This window comes from Felis catus, chromosome D4 (assembly GCF_018350175.1).
Source record: "Felis catus isolate Fca126 chromosome D4, F.catus_Fca126_mat1.0, whole genome shotgun sequence".
NCBI lineage: Eukaryota > Metazoa > Chordata > Mammalia > Carnivora > Felidae > Felis > Felis catus.
In genome coordinates this window covers 30083080-30097661 of record NC_058380.1, presented here as the reverse complement: position 1 = coordinate 30097661, position 14582 = coordinate 30083080, and the positions used below count along the sequence as shown (strand labels likewise).

The following is a 14582-nucleotide window of genomic DNA, read 5'->3' as shown; positions in this document are numbered from 1 at the left end:
ACACTGCAAACAGAAATAGAAAAGCCCCATCTCCTTGGGATCTGTGACCCTGAAGACACTGCCAGAACAGTCATCTGTGAGAACAGGCCAGGTGAGACAGTGGCAGTCAGAGCACTGGACTCAGCACCTTGGGCCCTAGGGTCCAGAGGAAACTGGGGAAGTTTTGTTAACTTTTTGAGCCTCATTACCCTGGGGGATAATGAGTGATTTGGGGATCAGGACCTAAGGGGGTAGGAATTTGGATCAGGGACTCCCATTGGTCTCTTTCATATTTAAAATTCACAATTCTGGGGCGCCTGGGTGGTTCAGTTGGTTGAGCATCCGACTTCGGCTCAGGTCATGACCTCCCTGCTCATGAGTTGGAGTCCTATGCTGTGCTCTATGGTGACAGCTCAGAGCCTGGAGGTTGCTTTGGATTCTGTGTCTCCCTCTCTCCCTCTGCCCCTCCCCTGCTTGTGTTCTCTCTTTCAAAAATAAACATTAAAAAAAAACAAAATAAAATTCACAGTTCTAGCAGTCCTTATAAGATCTTGAGAAAGTAGTAATCAGTAGGTCCTTAGCATCTTGTAGCCCTGACACAGTTTCAAATCTTTATATGTATTACTTGCATTATGGTAAAACTTTATCTAAAGACCATTTGAAGGTCCTGTACTTAATATTAATAATACCTGGTATGTGAAAAGATCACAGAAGGTGGTGCTGATGGAAAAATATTTAAAGAAAGCCTTCCTTGGCAGGAATCTGTCCCTACCTGCCTTTTCAGCAGCTGGCATTTCCCACAGGGAGCTTAGGCTCCTCCCTTGCTTCCTTCAGGCCTCTGGCTGGAGTTAAGGCTTCTAAATGTAGGCTGACAAAGCCACCAATGGTTCTCTAGCATCTTGGGAAGATCATTTCAAGCATGTCCCAAATGAGAGACATTGCAATTAGCTGTGATGTTTGATGCAGATTATTATTTGATGCAGATTATTATTAATAATAAAGTACTGAAATTTGATTATTATTAATAATAAAGTACTGAAATTAGCAAATTAGAGTGGATTCTGTATGGCCACACCATTCTGATGTGCCTTCTTGAATCCTGTAGAAAAGGAAGTAAAGCTTTTACACAGAGAAAAAGGCCAATTAAAAGTATATCCCACTAGAAGTGAATTTAATGATCAGGATCCTCTCTTCATATGGTCCAAGATGGCAGTTCTGAAACTATGGGTCTTAAAACCTCTTTACACTTTAAAAATTATTAAGGACCCCAAAGAGCTTTTGTTTGTGTGTGTTTTACCTATTAAACATTCAAAAATATTAGTTAATCCATTAAAAATAACAATAAGCTGGGTGGCTCAGTTGAGCGTCTGACTTCAGCTCAGGTCATGATTTCGCAGTTTGTGAGTTCGAGCCCCACATTGGGCGCTGCACTGTCAGAGCAGAGCCGGCTTCGGATCCTCTGTCCCCCTCTCTCTGCCCCTCCCCCACTTGTACTCTCCCCAAAATAAATTATTAAAAAAAAAATAACAATAAGCCAATTACATGTTAATCTGAAAAACTCTTTTTATTTTTATTTATTTTTAAATGTTTATTTATTTTGCAAGAGTGAGCATGTGCACATGCACTTGCATGACACAAGCAGGGGAGGGGCAGAGAGAGAGGGAGAGAGAGAATCTGCACCATCAGTGTGGGGCCTGAATCAGGGTTTGATATCACGAACTGTGAGATTGTGACCTTAACCAAAATCAAGAGTTGGATGCTTAATTGACTGAGCCACCCAGGCTGCCCCTGAATAACTTTTTTAACAACAATAACACCAAAACATTTTACATTTTCCAAGCAAACAAAAAATTAACATGAATAGTGGCTATTGTTTTTATATTTTTGTAACTATCTTTAACATCTGGATTAATAAAAGACAGCTAGAGTCTCATATCTGGCTTCTGCATTCAATCTGTTGCAACAAGGTTGTTTTGGTTGGAGTATATGAAGAAAATCAGCATCATGTAGACATGTCGTTAGAAAAGGGAAGAATATTTTAATGGCCTTTTCAGATAACTGTAAATATTTTTGATTCTATATCAAAACTCAGTTAAGGTTAGTTTCATGTAAAATCTGAAACCATACCAGTAAATTTTTACATTATTAAAATTCATTGGCATATGTTGTACTTTGGCCGGATTTTTTCCCCCAAGCATGACAGTGATATTCACTTGGTCATTTGGAAATACCAATGAACTGAGTTATGTAGATCTTTAAAATGTGACACATTCAATTACACAGCATTGGTAAGTCATATTTGTTGTTATCACCACCTATTGCATCAGGAAAAAATATGTAAGTATGGGGAATGTGTCATGGTCATGGTAGAAGATACAAGATTTTCAACATTTTAATTGAAAGCTTGAATTTATCCCTGGCAACACGTCCATGCCCACTGGTTTCCTTGAAGTACCAAACTCACTAGGTTCATTTTTAAGAAATTACCTACCAAATCCAAATAACCAGTCTGTCTGTCAGCCATTCTTTCAAGTACAAACGATGTTTTATTAAAAAAAAAAAGGTGGCTAGTTCACTTTGCAGCTCAGGTGTACAAGTGCTTATGTACACTCCCTATTTTAGCAAACAGAATAGAATGAAAGATGAGTATAAAAGGTTGAGATTTGATAAAACGAGCCATTTTTATCAAGGATAAAAATCAATCAAAGATATTCATCAGACAGTCGGTTAAGCGGCCAACTTCAGCTCGGGTCATGATCTCGCAGTCCGTGAGTTCGAGCCCCGCGTCGGGCTCTGTGCTGACAGCTCAGAGCCTGGAGCCTGTTTCAGATTCTGTGTCTCCCTCTCTCTCTGACCCTCCCCCGTTCATGCTCTGTCTCTCTCTGTCTCAAAAATAAATAAATGTTAAAAAAAAAAAAGATATTCATCAGAGAAACTAGCTTCCTTGTCCTGCAAGTATGTACAGAATCCAGAGACTACTAGGTATGATTTGGGGCCACTGAATGATTCATGATAAGCTGCCAGCAGTTTTCTCACCATTACTTTTACACCATTTGTGCAATGTCAGCAAGTGAAAAGGGCGCTTCAAGTTATTCTGAGAATAGTTCGGACCTTGCAGACCCCTGAAGGAGTCTCAGGTATCTTAGGGGTCCATGGACCACATTTTGGGAACTGGTCATCTACAATAAGCTGACATGCCTTCAATCAGCACATACATGATACCTCTATGCTGGAAACTCTGACCAGGATGATCGAGAGTGGATTCTGGTTTTACCCAGCTTTATGCCTACACACAGGAAAAGGCTTCCCCACTTCTTGAGTGAAAACAGAAGGGTCTTTCTGTCTGGAATAATGATTACCAGCTCCAGGCCTGGCTCTTAGCCTTCTTCACCAGGGAATGGTTAGATATTATGCACATGTTGAAAGTTACTTGTCGGAGTATAAACTCTAACATTTCAGTCTGTTCAGGTCAGTTTAACATCTTTTGATTATTTCTCTACATGCAAGGCCTTTCATGATGTGTTCCCTCAATGCAGTCTTACTCTTCCTGATGTCCAATAGATGCTGGCTTGGTTAGGCTAATCTTCTCACTACTGCCAAACACATCATGGATATTCATTTCTGGAGCCAAATTTCCTCAGCCTTGCCTTCTGCCCAACATAGTTCTACCCATGCTTGAAGGTCCAGATTCATGAGACTTTCCTTGCATACTTTTTTTTTCTTGCATTGTTATTTCAATTTCTCATTTGATAGCTTTATTATATAAATGGAATCTACCTTTATTTAAAATGCTATATAATCACATACAACATACCAAACCAAGCAGCAACAATGTTTGCATGTAGGCCAAAAATCCTAATTTCACCCACCAAAGGAATACAAGACCAGGGGGCTCTCTTTGAATAGGTAGGGCCCCTATTCTATTGGAAACGATTTTGATTGCTTAGACCTTACCTATGTAACTGGAGCTATACATGCCTCTAACACAGAGAGCAACCATATATATATTTTTTCATATTGAGTCCTGAGTCATTTAGCTGACAGCCTTTCAATAAATGAATGTTGGATGAAAAAACATAACGCAAGTAAGAAAAATTTTTGGAAGACAATTTACCAAAAGCAAAAAGTTCTTCCTCTTAAGGTATTCATTACTTCACCTGGCAAACAGTAAGAGATAGCCTTATATGCTGAATAAAAAGCAGGTTATGGCTTTCCAATTCCATTTTTTAAGCAGTTGCTGCTACAGTCATGAAAATTGTTTACAGATTAATTGAAAGTTGATTCTGATAGTAACTTGGCTATGAGATGAGAGTACCTTTTTTTATTTAAAAAATTTTTTTTTTAATTTTTTAATGTTTTATTTGTTTTTAACACAGAGAGAGAGACAGAGCATGAGCAGGGGAGGGGCAGAGAGAGAGGGAGACAAAGAATCCAAAGCAGGCTCCAGGCTCTGAACTGTCAGCACAGAGCCCGACGCGGGGCTCGAACTCACAGACCATGAGATCATGACCTGGGCCGAAGCTGGACGCTCAACCGACTGAGCCACCCAGGCGCCTCAAGAGTACCTTTAAAATAAAACATCAGCTTACCAACAATCTTAACATAAAAGTGGTGAGAGCTGACTCTGGTCATGTTAAAGGGGATATTATCCTCATCAGGAAAATTGCAAAAATATCACAAATTCCAATGTTTGATTAGGGACCACAGTTCAAACATATTTATCCTGCCTAAAGCCACTCCACTGCACAAGAATTCATGTTCATATTAAAAATTAGAGTAATTCCTCACATTTTTTATTTGTAGACTCTATTTGAGAAGGCTGTATTTAATAGCTACTAGAAATTCAATTAAAATCAGTAAGCTCTGATTGAATATCTATGTACCAGGTACTGTTCTAGCTCCAGGGAATAAGAGAATAAGCTTCCATTCCTAACACAAATGAGTTTCACAGTCTAACCAGGAATATAATGGCAGACATTGTTGATGGCCTATCAACAGCCACTGTTACTTTCTTTGTTGTCTGAACAAAATTGGAGTTCTCTTAGAGATGTGCTCCGGGATGGTGGATTGCTCTCTCAGTTCTCGGGGTGGGGGGGCTGGGGGGTGGGGAATAAATGGGGATTAGGCAAGCTAGTCATGTTTTGCAACAAAGATTGTTCTCCTCAACAAAAGGAGACATGTATGAGAGAACCATACCTTTCTGTCTTTGGATGATGCATTTGTATAAGAGAATGAGTTCTTGAGACGCAGTGGTCATCCTGCAACATGAGTCAAAAGGCCCAGGCACTAAATGTTGACTTACCAAGGCCAATGACACAGAAAATGAGAAAGCCTGAATCCTTATGATGTCATTGGGCTATAGCACAAAACCTAGAAATACCCCTCAACAGGCTTGCCATTATGTGAACTAGTTAATGGCCCACTGTATAGGTCACTTTTATTAATTAATCAATTATCTTTATTGAAATATAACTGACATACAATGTTACATTAGTTTCATAGTGATTTGATATGTCTATACATTGTACTAGGCTCACCACAAGTGTAGCTACCATCTGTCACCACTATTATAATACCATTGACTGTATTCCCTATGCTGTACCTTTCAGCCCTGGGACTATTCATTCCAGAACTGGAAGCCTGTATCTCCCACTTTCCTTCACCCATTTTGCCCATCCCCCCACCCTCTTTCCTCTGGCAACTATCAGTTTGTTCTCTGTATTTATGGGTCTGTTTCTGCTTTTTGTTTATTCGTTTGTTTTGTTTTTTACATTCCACATGTAAGTGAAGTCATATGGTGTTTGTCTTTCTCTGACTTATTTTACTTGGCATAGTGTCCTCTAGGTCCATTCATGTTGTTTGCAAATGGCAAGATCTCATTCTTTTTTGTGGCTGAGTAAAATTCCATTGTGTGCATACACCACATCTTCTTTATCCATTCATCTATTGATAGACACTTGTGTTGCTTCCCTATCTCTGCCACTGTAAATAATGCTACAATAAACATAAGGGTGCATCTATCTTTTTGAACTAGTGTTTTCATTTTTTTTGGGGGGGGGGGACAAATACCCAGTAGTGGAATTACTGGATCTATTTTTTTAAATTTTTTGAGGAACCTCCCTACTGTTTTCTGTAGTGGCTGTACCAGTTTGCATTCCCATCAACAGTGCACGAGGGTTCCTTTTTCTCCATGTCCTCACCAACACTTGTTGTTTCTTGTGTTTCTGATTTTAGCCATTCTGACAGGTGTGAGGTGATATCTCATTGTATTTTTTATTTGCATTTCCCTGATGATTAGTGATGTTGAGCATCTTTTCATGTGCCTGTTTGTATAGGCTAATTGTAGATGGTTATCCTATTCCTTGCAGCTGAAAGTATCCTGTAGACATATATACAGTATCACATAATACAATGGTAAGTACTATAGCAGATACACACACGTAAAAATGAAGATGAAGAAGACATTTACACTGCTTTGGAGAGGCCTTAGGGGACAGCTGTCTTTGATGATACAAGGGGAAGGAGTTCAATAAGCAGACACAGGTGAAATGGAATGCAAAAGCAGCACAGGAGCAAAGGTATGGCAGGGTAAAAGTCCACGGTGTGCCCGTAGACTGGTTCACAGTCTGAAAGCTGACCAGAAGAGTCTGTTCATCTTTACACCCCCAGTGTCTAGCACAGTGCCTGGTACAGAGTATCAATAATTTTGAATGAGTGTCTCAGAATGAGAATGAAAAAGCAGGCTAGGGCCAAATTGAGATCGGCCTTATGTGCCATGGAAAAGAAGCACGATAAGACATTTCACATAACTTTGGAAGGCAGAAACTTGAGGTCCTAAGTGATTGTTTAGATGTATTACTGCTAGATGAGGAAAGCTCACAAAGTCATAAATGGGTAGGGATATCTTTTCTGGCACTGTTACCCATGTTCTCCCTTCTTGAGTGGGTTTCCAATACCAGCACTGCAGCCAACAAATGGCACATATGGAGTGCAAATGAAGAATACCAGCATTTATGCTGCTCTGAAATGACTAAGATCTTTACATGATCTGCCAGTGTACTCTATTTAACGTCAACTTGTGGAGCTAAGACTTGAGAAGCCTTGACTTCATGGTGAAGATGGTTGTGCCTTATGTAATACTTTCATGCAGGAATTCAAGTGACCATCATTTTCTGCACTCCCACTCTGTGCTGCCTGTTGCTAGGCTGTGGTGTTTACGAAAGTGTACACAATGGTCCTAATCCTTAAGCAGCCTGTAACCTACCCAAGGAGAGAACAAACACATTTGAGGTAAGCAACACTAATATGGCGTCCACCGTGTCTACAATGATGACTGGCGCAGAGTATGGGTGTGAAGGGAACTTGGAACAGAGTGATCTCTGAAGACTGAGGCTTTATGAAGGGAAGTGGAACTTGAATTGGGTCCACCTGGAGTGGAGGATCAGACAGTAGATGATATGGATATAGAGGTGTAGACCGAGTAAATTTATTGAAGAGCATGGGTGCCAGGCAACCTGAGAATACTTCTCATTCAATAAGGAGGGACCATTTTCCCTGGCTCAATTAATTGTCCAGTGGTAGCTCTGACAACGTTTAAGTCATCTGCAGAGGATTTCCAGGAAAACCAGGAAAGTTGTTCATGGAATAGTGTAAACCACTTAAAATTCTCAAAACATAGTGATGGGTTCACTGTAACCTTACTGCAACTGAAAACATAAATTTATTCATAAGGTATCAATTATATATATATATATATAAAAGACACTATTTTAAATCTCTGTGGTTATCAAAAATGAGTCAGGGATATATCCTGCTATTTAGAAGTCCAGAGTTTCATTAGAAAAGAAGAAGAAGATGTGTACTTATAAAACAAATTTGGAAGTCATATTTTAGAATAACAGGCCATAGAAAGTACTACTGGGTGAAGCAGAAACAGTGTAAGAAGAAGGACATCTTAGTTCCAACTTAGGGAGAAGCTGGGTCAGGCTTTGTGGAAGAGACAACAGGATCTGAGGTAGGTTCTGAAAGGTAAAGAGATATGGAGATTTGGGGGGATGAAAAAATTAAGGCTCAAGGTTATTCCTGGTGGAGAAAAAGCATAAGAGAAAAAAGCAAAAAATTATGCCTTTGCCAAAACATCTTTGGCACAGTAGATAGTGCCAACAGTGTGACTGTTATTTCTTGAGTCCAGAGCTTTAACTATCTAACAAAATATTTTTTAAAGTGAAGGATACATTCAGTCCACTTAATTTTTTTGTTTAACTGCTAAAGTGAGGGTGATTCTTCACAAGCAAGTTATTTTGAAAAATCAGACTGATTTGTCATATTTGAAAAGTAAAATGGAGGAAAAAAAAAAAAAAAGTAAAACCACCAGAACAAAATAGAAGCCAAAGAAACTGAGGAAAAAGGCACAAGAGAAGATAGATGGATTGAAAGACTAAGGATTTAAATTGACTGACACTATTGAGCCTGAGGGAAGTCACCCTCTCATTTTTAAAAATCAGTAAAATGAGGGGCGCCTGGGTGGCGCAGTCGGTTAAGCGTCCGACTTCAGCCAGGTCACGATCTCGCGGTCTGTGAGTTCGAGCCCCGCGTCGGGCTCTGGGCTGATGGCTCGGAGCCTGGAGCCTGTTTCCGATTCTGTGTCTCCCTCCCTCTCTGCCCCTCCCCCGTTCATGCTCTGTCTCTCTCTGTCCCAAAAATAAATAAACGTTGAAAAAAAAATTTAAAAAAAAATTAAAAATCAGTAAAATACTTTTGCATTAAATAGTCTCCAAGAATCCTCCAAATTCTGAAATACTATGTTTTGCTAGTCTTATAATTTTGCCTCATTCATCCTATAAAAATTCAGAATTCATATGTTTAGAAACAAGATTCTCAGATGAAAAGGCAATAGGTATTTCCATTAAGTGGCCATTCCAATTGCTAACTGGTTTTCATAGAAGGATAAAATATACGTTGAAAAGGGCTATTAAGTGCTTAAATTTCTTTAAGTCATGAGGTAAAGTCAATCAGAGTTCATGAGGTCTTATATCTCTAAGCTTTTATATTGTTAATGAGAAGGCATTATTTGAAGAAACAGTATTTTTTAACTATTTAGAATTAATATTCCAGCTATTTATTTATTTTTTTTATTTTTTTTAAAATTTTTTTTTCAACATTTATTTATTTTTGGGACAGAGAGAGACAGAGCATGAACGGCGGAGGGGCAGAGAGAGAGGGAGACACAGAATCGGAAACAGGCTCCAGGCTCTGAGCCATCAGCCCAGAGCTCGACGCGGGGCTCGAACTCACGGACCGCGAGATCGTGACCTGGCTGAAGTCGGACGCTTAACCGACTGCGCCACCCAGGCGCCCCAATATTCCAGCTATTTAAACAGAGAAATTGTTCCAAGAAGCGACATCTATCTACTGTGCAATTGGAACAATGGCCAGCTGGGAGAGTTAGAATACAACTATTTCCTGATAGGCAAAGATTATTTTTTCTCAGTTCAGTTCATTGTGAAATTAGTTAATAATTGCTTTCAAATATAATTTTTTTCTATAGAATTCTTCATGAAAAATGAGTCCTAGCTCAAGGTAGGTCCTTTGTCTATACAATTAGAGAATGCGAGATATCTTTTATGGTATTCTAACATATGCTATTATTGGTATTATTGGTACTATCAGCAACAGAAATTGTATTGGGTCATTTCAGAGAATAAGAGAGGGAGTTTCACTCATCACCCTTACTGATAAGCAATAATAATAATTACAAAAAATAAAAATTTATATTTTGAGTAGTTTTAATGCCTTTATCACAAGGAGCTGAATGTGTTTTGTACACATCAGGTCAGTAGTCCCGTTTCTCTGTTAATCCTGGTAATACCACTGTGAGGAAGAACACCACATCTACTTGTAGCCATCAGCTAGGAGGGAAGTAGGTGTGCATGTTTAAAGGTAACAGCAGATTCTCCTTGCTCTGACTAGGTAACAGGTGTTCTTCACAAATGATACACTATCTTTCTGAATCAATCCTAGCAAAGAATCAAACTTGTCATGCCAACACTAGTTACATAATTTCGTACATATACACACAAAATTTAGACACTCTTGATCTCTCCTAAGATTACGTGAAGGAATAACTTTCTAATATAAATACCATAAAATTAACATCTAGCTACAGAAAGAAAAATGATGAAACCATGAAAAATCCCACCCAGTAAGAGTTAATTCCGTTACATGCTGAAACCATAAACCTTCCTTACTCAACTACTTCATAAACCAGTCATTTGTGAACGATTACTTTAAACCATCATGCCATTCAGTATCCTGAAAAATAGGATAATGGAATGCTATATCTCCCCAAAGTCTGCTTCATTGTAAACAGTCCATCCCTCCTAGCTGACTCCAAAAGCTGTATAAACATACTGCAATCAAATCCACCATAGCTCATAGAGAGCCTTTCTTTAAGTAATCTACAAAATGCCAACCTAATACAAATACAAGAAAGAGGAGTTCTTACTAACACGACATTTTGTATTTACAGTATTCTGAACAGTGCTTAAACCTGCACGGGTTATAAAAGGCACCCTTCCCCATGCTCCCCCCCTCCGGCCTGGGCCGACAGCATGCGTAGGCCTCTCGTTTACACCACACTGCAATAACATAAAGAAGGGTTTACTATTAATCCAGGTTTTACTACAAAGCGACCCGTTATTTCTCTGTCAAACACTGGCAAGAGTGCCAAGTGTCTGTCATCCAATTCAGGGGATTAAGTCTTCTTTTATAGTCTGATACTTGTACCAATTTATAAAAATACAGATATAGTTTCTTAGAGTTGGTCACAGTCTATATTTTGGCTTGGATTCAGGCAGCAGAGGTTGACCATGACAGCTGGCAGGAAACTGAGTGAGAATACATCCTCCCCCTCTCAGTCACCAGGTCTCAGTTGCCATAGTGATTAATCCTTAATTGAATGCTGTCTTTGTACATTTCTTTTCAGAAAACTTTAAGTATACTTAAGTTGAAAACATGCAGTTGACTGAAAAAATGAGGCAGCACATCACAAACAGGTATAGCTAAATTCTGTGACATACTTCCATATATTAAAGGAACAAATTAGCTCTAATAAAGGTATTATCAGTTCTTTCAAATGCTTAAAGCGTTTCTTTCTGGTCTGAGGTTAGACCTAAATCATACAGGTTTTCCCTCTTGTTACCAGACATTTCATCTTTTAAAATAAGCTGTCTTCAGACATGGTTCTAAAATATCTAAGTACAATTTAAGGCAAAACGAGTTCTTATCTTACATAGTTTGCATTACTCAATAACAAAGGTATGACCAGAAATTTATTATAGGGGAGACAGGTTTTCATTCAAGACATCTATAAAATATGTTACATAAATAGCAATTAATTTATAAAAGTATAAACTATAAGAAAGCGAAGGCAACATGGAAAAGACTGTGTATTTTAGGCCTCTTCTTAATATATGGTTGAATTTGAAAAGCAGGTTCAGAGCTCTTGTCATTTTGGCTATCAATAATTATATCAAAAGGACTGAGAAACTCTGAAGACCACAGGAGTTTATCAAGGATTGTGGTATACACTACTTCTCTTTTGTAACTTTTCCATTTAGTGTATTTCTTTGCAATTTAGTTAAAAGCCCTTACTTGGATTCAACTACAGTATTCCTTGGAAAGTGAAGCATCTGCATATTGTGACCACTTGCTAATCGCGTATTACCTTCATACAAAGAAACAGGATTTGTTTTCTTTTTCTTAGGAAACGAGACAACATATCTGCCTCTGGCTGCAGACACACACACAGACACACACAGACCACACACACACACACACACACACACACACACACACACACACACACAGTCTTTTCAAACACAAACAAAGGTCTCTAATAAAACTTTGGTGACAGACAAGAAGCACTCAGAAGAATTCTCAGTAATAAAGGTTCTGGATATGAGCTCTAAGATGAAAGATACTGTACTGTAGGTGGGAGGTCTGGGGATTTCTGGAGACTTTAGAAGCAAGAGGTTTGCAGATAATTTCTGACACTATTGCTTTTACCTTGCTTTGTTTCCCTTTACCTTAATTCTCTTTTCCTTCCTTAACCATTTTTAATTTTTTTTCAAAACTGCAAATTCACTGTTGCCACCCACCACACACTACAAGCTGCAAAACCTCTCCGGGAGTGACACCCGAATCTCTAATCGAAGATGATGGTGTGTTTCACTGACTTACTAATTAAAGGCGCTGAAGTAATTTTCACCAGATACAATGAAATCAGTGAATGTGAACATTTTTTTTTTGTAAAAATTCTGAGATGGCTTTGAAATGTTGTCAATATCTCATATATGTAAAATAATGTATTTTTTAAAAGTATCTTCAGAAATCCTTAATTTAACCATCTTTATAAGTAGTTTTAGTAAAGAGAAAAATGATACTATCATTGTTCCATTTCCCTGACATTACTGAGGTAGTCTTTAGTTTCCAGAAGACTTATAATGAGGAGAACCAAGAATATTATGTACAGAGATTAATGCAAAAGGATTAGTCTGATGGCAGAGTGATGTCTCACTCATTTGAATGTCTGTCAGCAGCTATGGCAATATCTTGAATTAAAAGCAGTTACTTCAATTGAAGAATCAAAACAGAAAATAATCTATCAGCTTTAAATAGAAAAGTTACTATTATCTTCAATTCTAACACAGAATATCTAAAATAAACTAATATAAAGTAATGAGTGGCTTTCTATTTTCATAAGCAAAAACTCAGTAGTCACATACAAAATTATGAAAGATATTCTACCAGGAATATTCTTGTTTTTCTTTTTTTTATTTAAAAAACTTTTTTAATGTTTATTTATTTTTGAGACAGAGAGAGAGAGAGAGAGAGAGAGAGAGAGAGAGAGAGAGAGGGAGGAGGCGGGGAGGGAGGGAGAGAGAAGGGCAGAGAGAGAGGGAGACACAGAGTCCAAAGCAGGCTCAGGCTCTGAGCTGTCAGCACAGAGCCCAAAGCGGGGCTCAAACTCATGAGCTGTGAGATCATGACCTGAATCAAAGTCAGATGCTTACCCAACTGAGCCACCCAGGTGCCCTTCTTGTTTTCCTTTTAAAGGGAGTCCAAAGCCCCAGATCTGCTAATATCACCCATTTTTAAAATTTATAATTAAATATGGCTGCATACAACTATTTATGGATTATTTTTCCTCATTAAGCCCCACCTTCCAGGAGAATTAGAGACCTGACATTAGTCTTATCCAGTGGTAATAATAACAATACTTATTATTCATTGAGTGCTTACTTTGTGTCAGGTACTGTTCAGAGCATTTTTACCTCAGTCTTTGCAACTTTTTGAGGTATAATTATTTGTATTTTAAACACAAAGAAAATGAAGCACAGAGAAACTAAGTCCCTTTCTCATGGTCACACAGGAAGTATGCGAGAGAGCTAGAATTTAAACTCTGACATTCTGAGTAGAGTGCAGGCCATAGGCTAATTGTAGCTATCAAAATTCCTCCTGCCCCCAGAAGAGTACAGAGTTCAACAAACTGAAAAGGAAACTCATTATGTGAGATCTTTATTACAAATTAAACTAAATGAGGAAAGTATGAGATATATCTCAGGGGTTGTAGTTTTATGTAAAAAATACAGTAGGTTTAGTTTTTGAGGTAGGTGAAAAACTAAGAACATCATAAATATGTATGAGCACTATCTATTTTGGAAACTCTGATTTTCTTATAATAAGTAAGATTTTTCTTTTTGAATGCTAAGTTTACATACTGTCCCCAGGTGATTTTTGCATATAGGTAATACATTACAACTTTCAAGAAAGTACAGCCATATTATTAACCTGATGTATTAAACAGTAGAGGTAAAATCTGAGGGACTCAATCTTATTCTGTTGGAATTTTACTGTATCAAGTATTGATTTAAAGAAGTTGGCCACTGTAATCAGTGTGTTTGTACAGACTGTTCTTGGCCTGCTAGCATTGGTGGCATGGGATTGGACCTCCTGCTTAGTGGCTTTAAAACTTCCCTGAATATTTTACACCCACTATGATTTAGTCACTAAGCAACACATTTCTTCATACTCCCTTCTTCAGGTTTACTAAGTTGGTCTGTGTGTGACGGGGAGACATACAGCCTCAAAGGGCATATTAGAAATCCTAGAGGATGAATATTACAACTTGTTTCTCAGTAAGAAATGTGTCTCACTCTGAAAATCACTGTGAAAAGTTCCTGATGAGATTGTGCTGTCGCCCTCAAGAATTTGTGGCTAAAAAAGATTCAGAACTACTGGTATTAAAGGCAAAGCATATTTCTAGCATTTTCATTTTTATAACTTTCCTGAAGAAGTTTCCAAAGGGATATTTTATTGCTTTTATATGTAGGGGGTTGCTTCTCAGGTCCATTGTGGGAAGAATCATATGAGGCTGCAAATTTCTTCTCTGAGAAATATGTAAATAAACTAACAACCAATACCCAATTAAATTATTTCATTGACATCTACTATAGGGGTTTGCCAAATTATGTGACATTTTCACATTAAAATTTGTTTGGATAAGGGCATGATTTAAAAAAAAAAAAGGTATGGTTGAAAAA

General features: G+C 38.1%; 1 protein-coding gene across 6 annotated transcripts in view; it reads right to left on the bottom strand.

Moving 5' to 3' along the window:
- Positions 1–14582, bottom strand: part of ERCC6L2 (ERCC excision repair 6 like 2) — a 135938-nt gene that overhangs the window by 20388 nt on the left and 100968 nt on the right. Inside the window, exon 18 of one of the 6 annotated variants that reach the window (XM_045043708.1) lies at positions 9792–9887. The exons of the other annotated variants lie outside the window; for them this stretch is intronic. Coding sequence (XP_044899643.1) covers positions 9807–9887 — 81 coding nt within the window. The 3' untranslated portion in view covers positions 9792–9806. Of the gene's footprint in view, positions 1–9791; positions 9888–14582 lie in introns of those variants that run through there. 6 annotated transcript variants of the gene reach the window in all.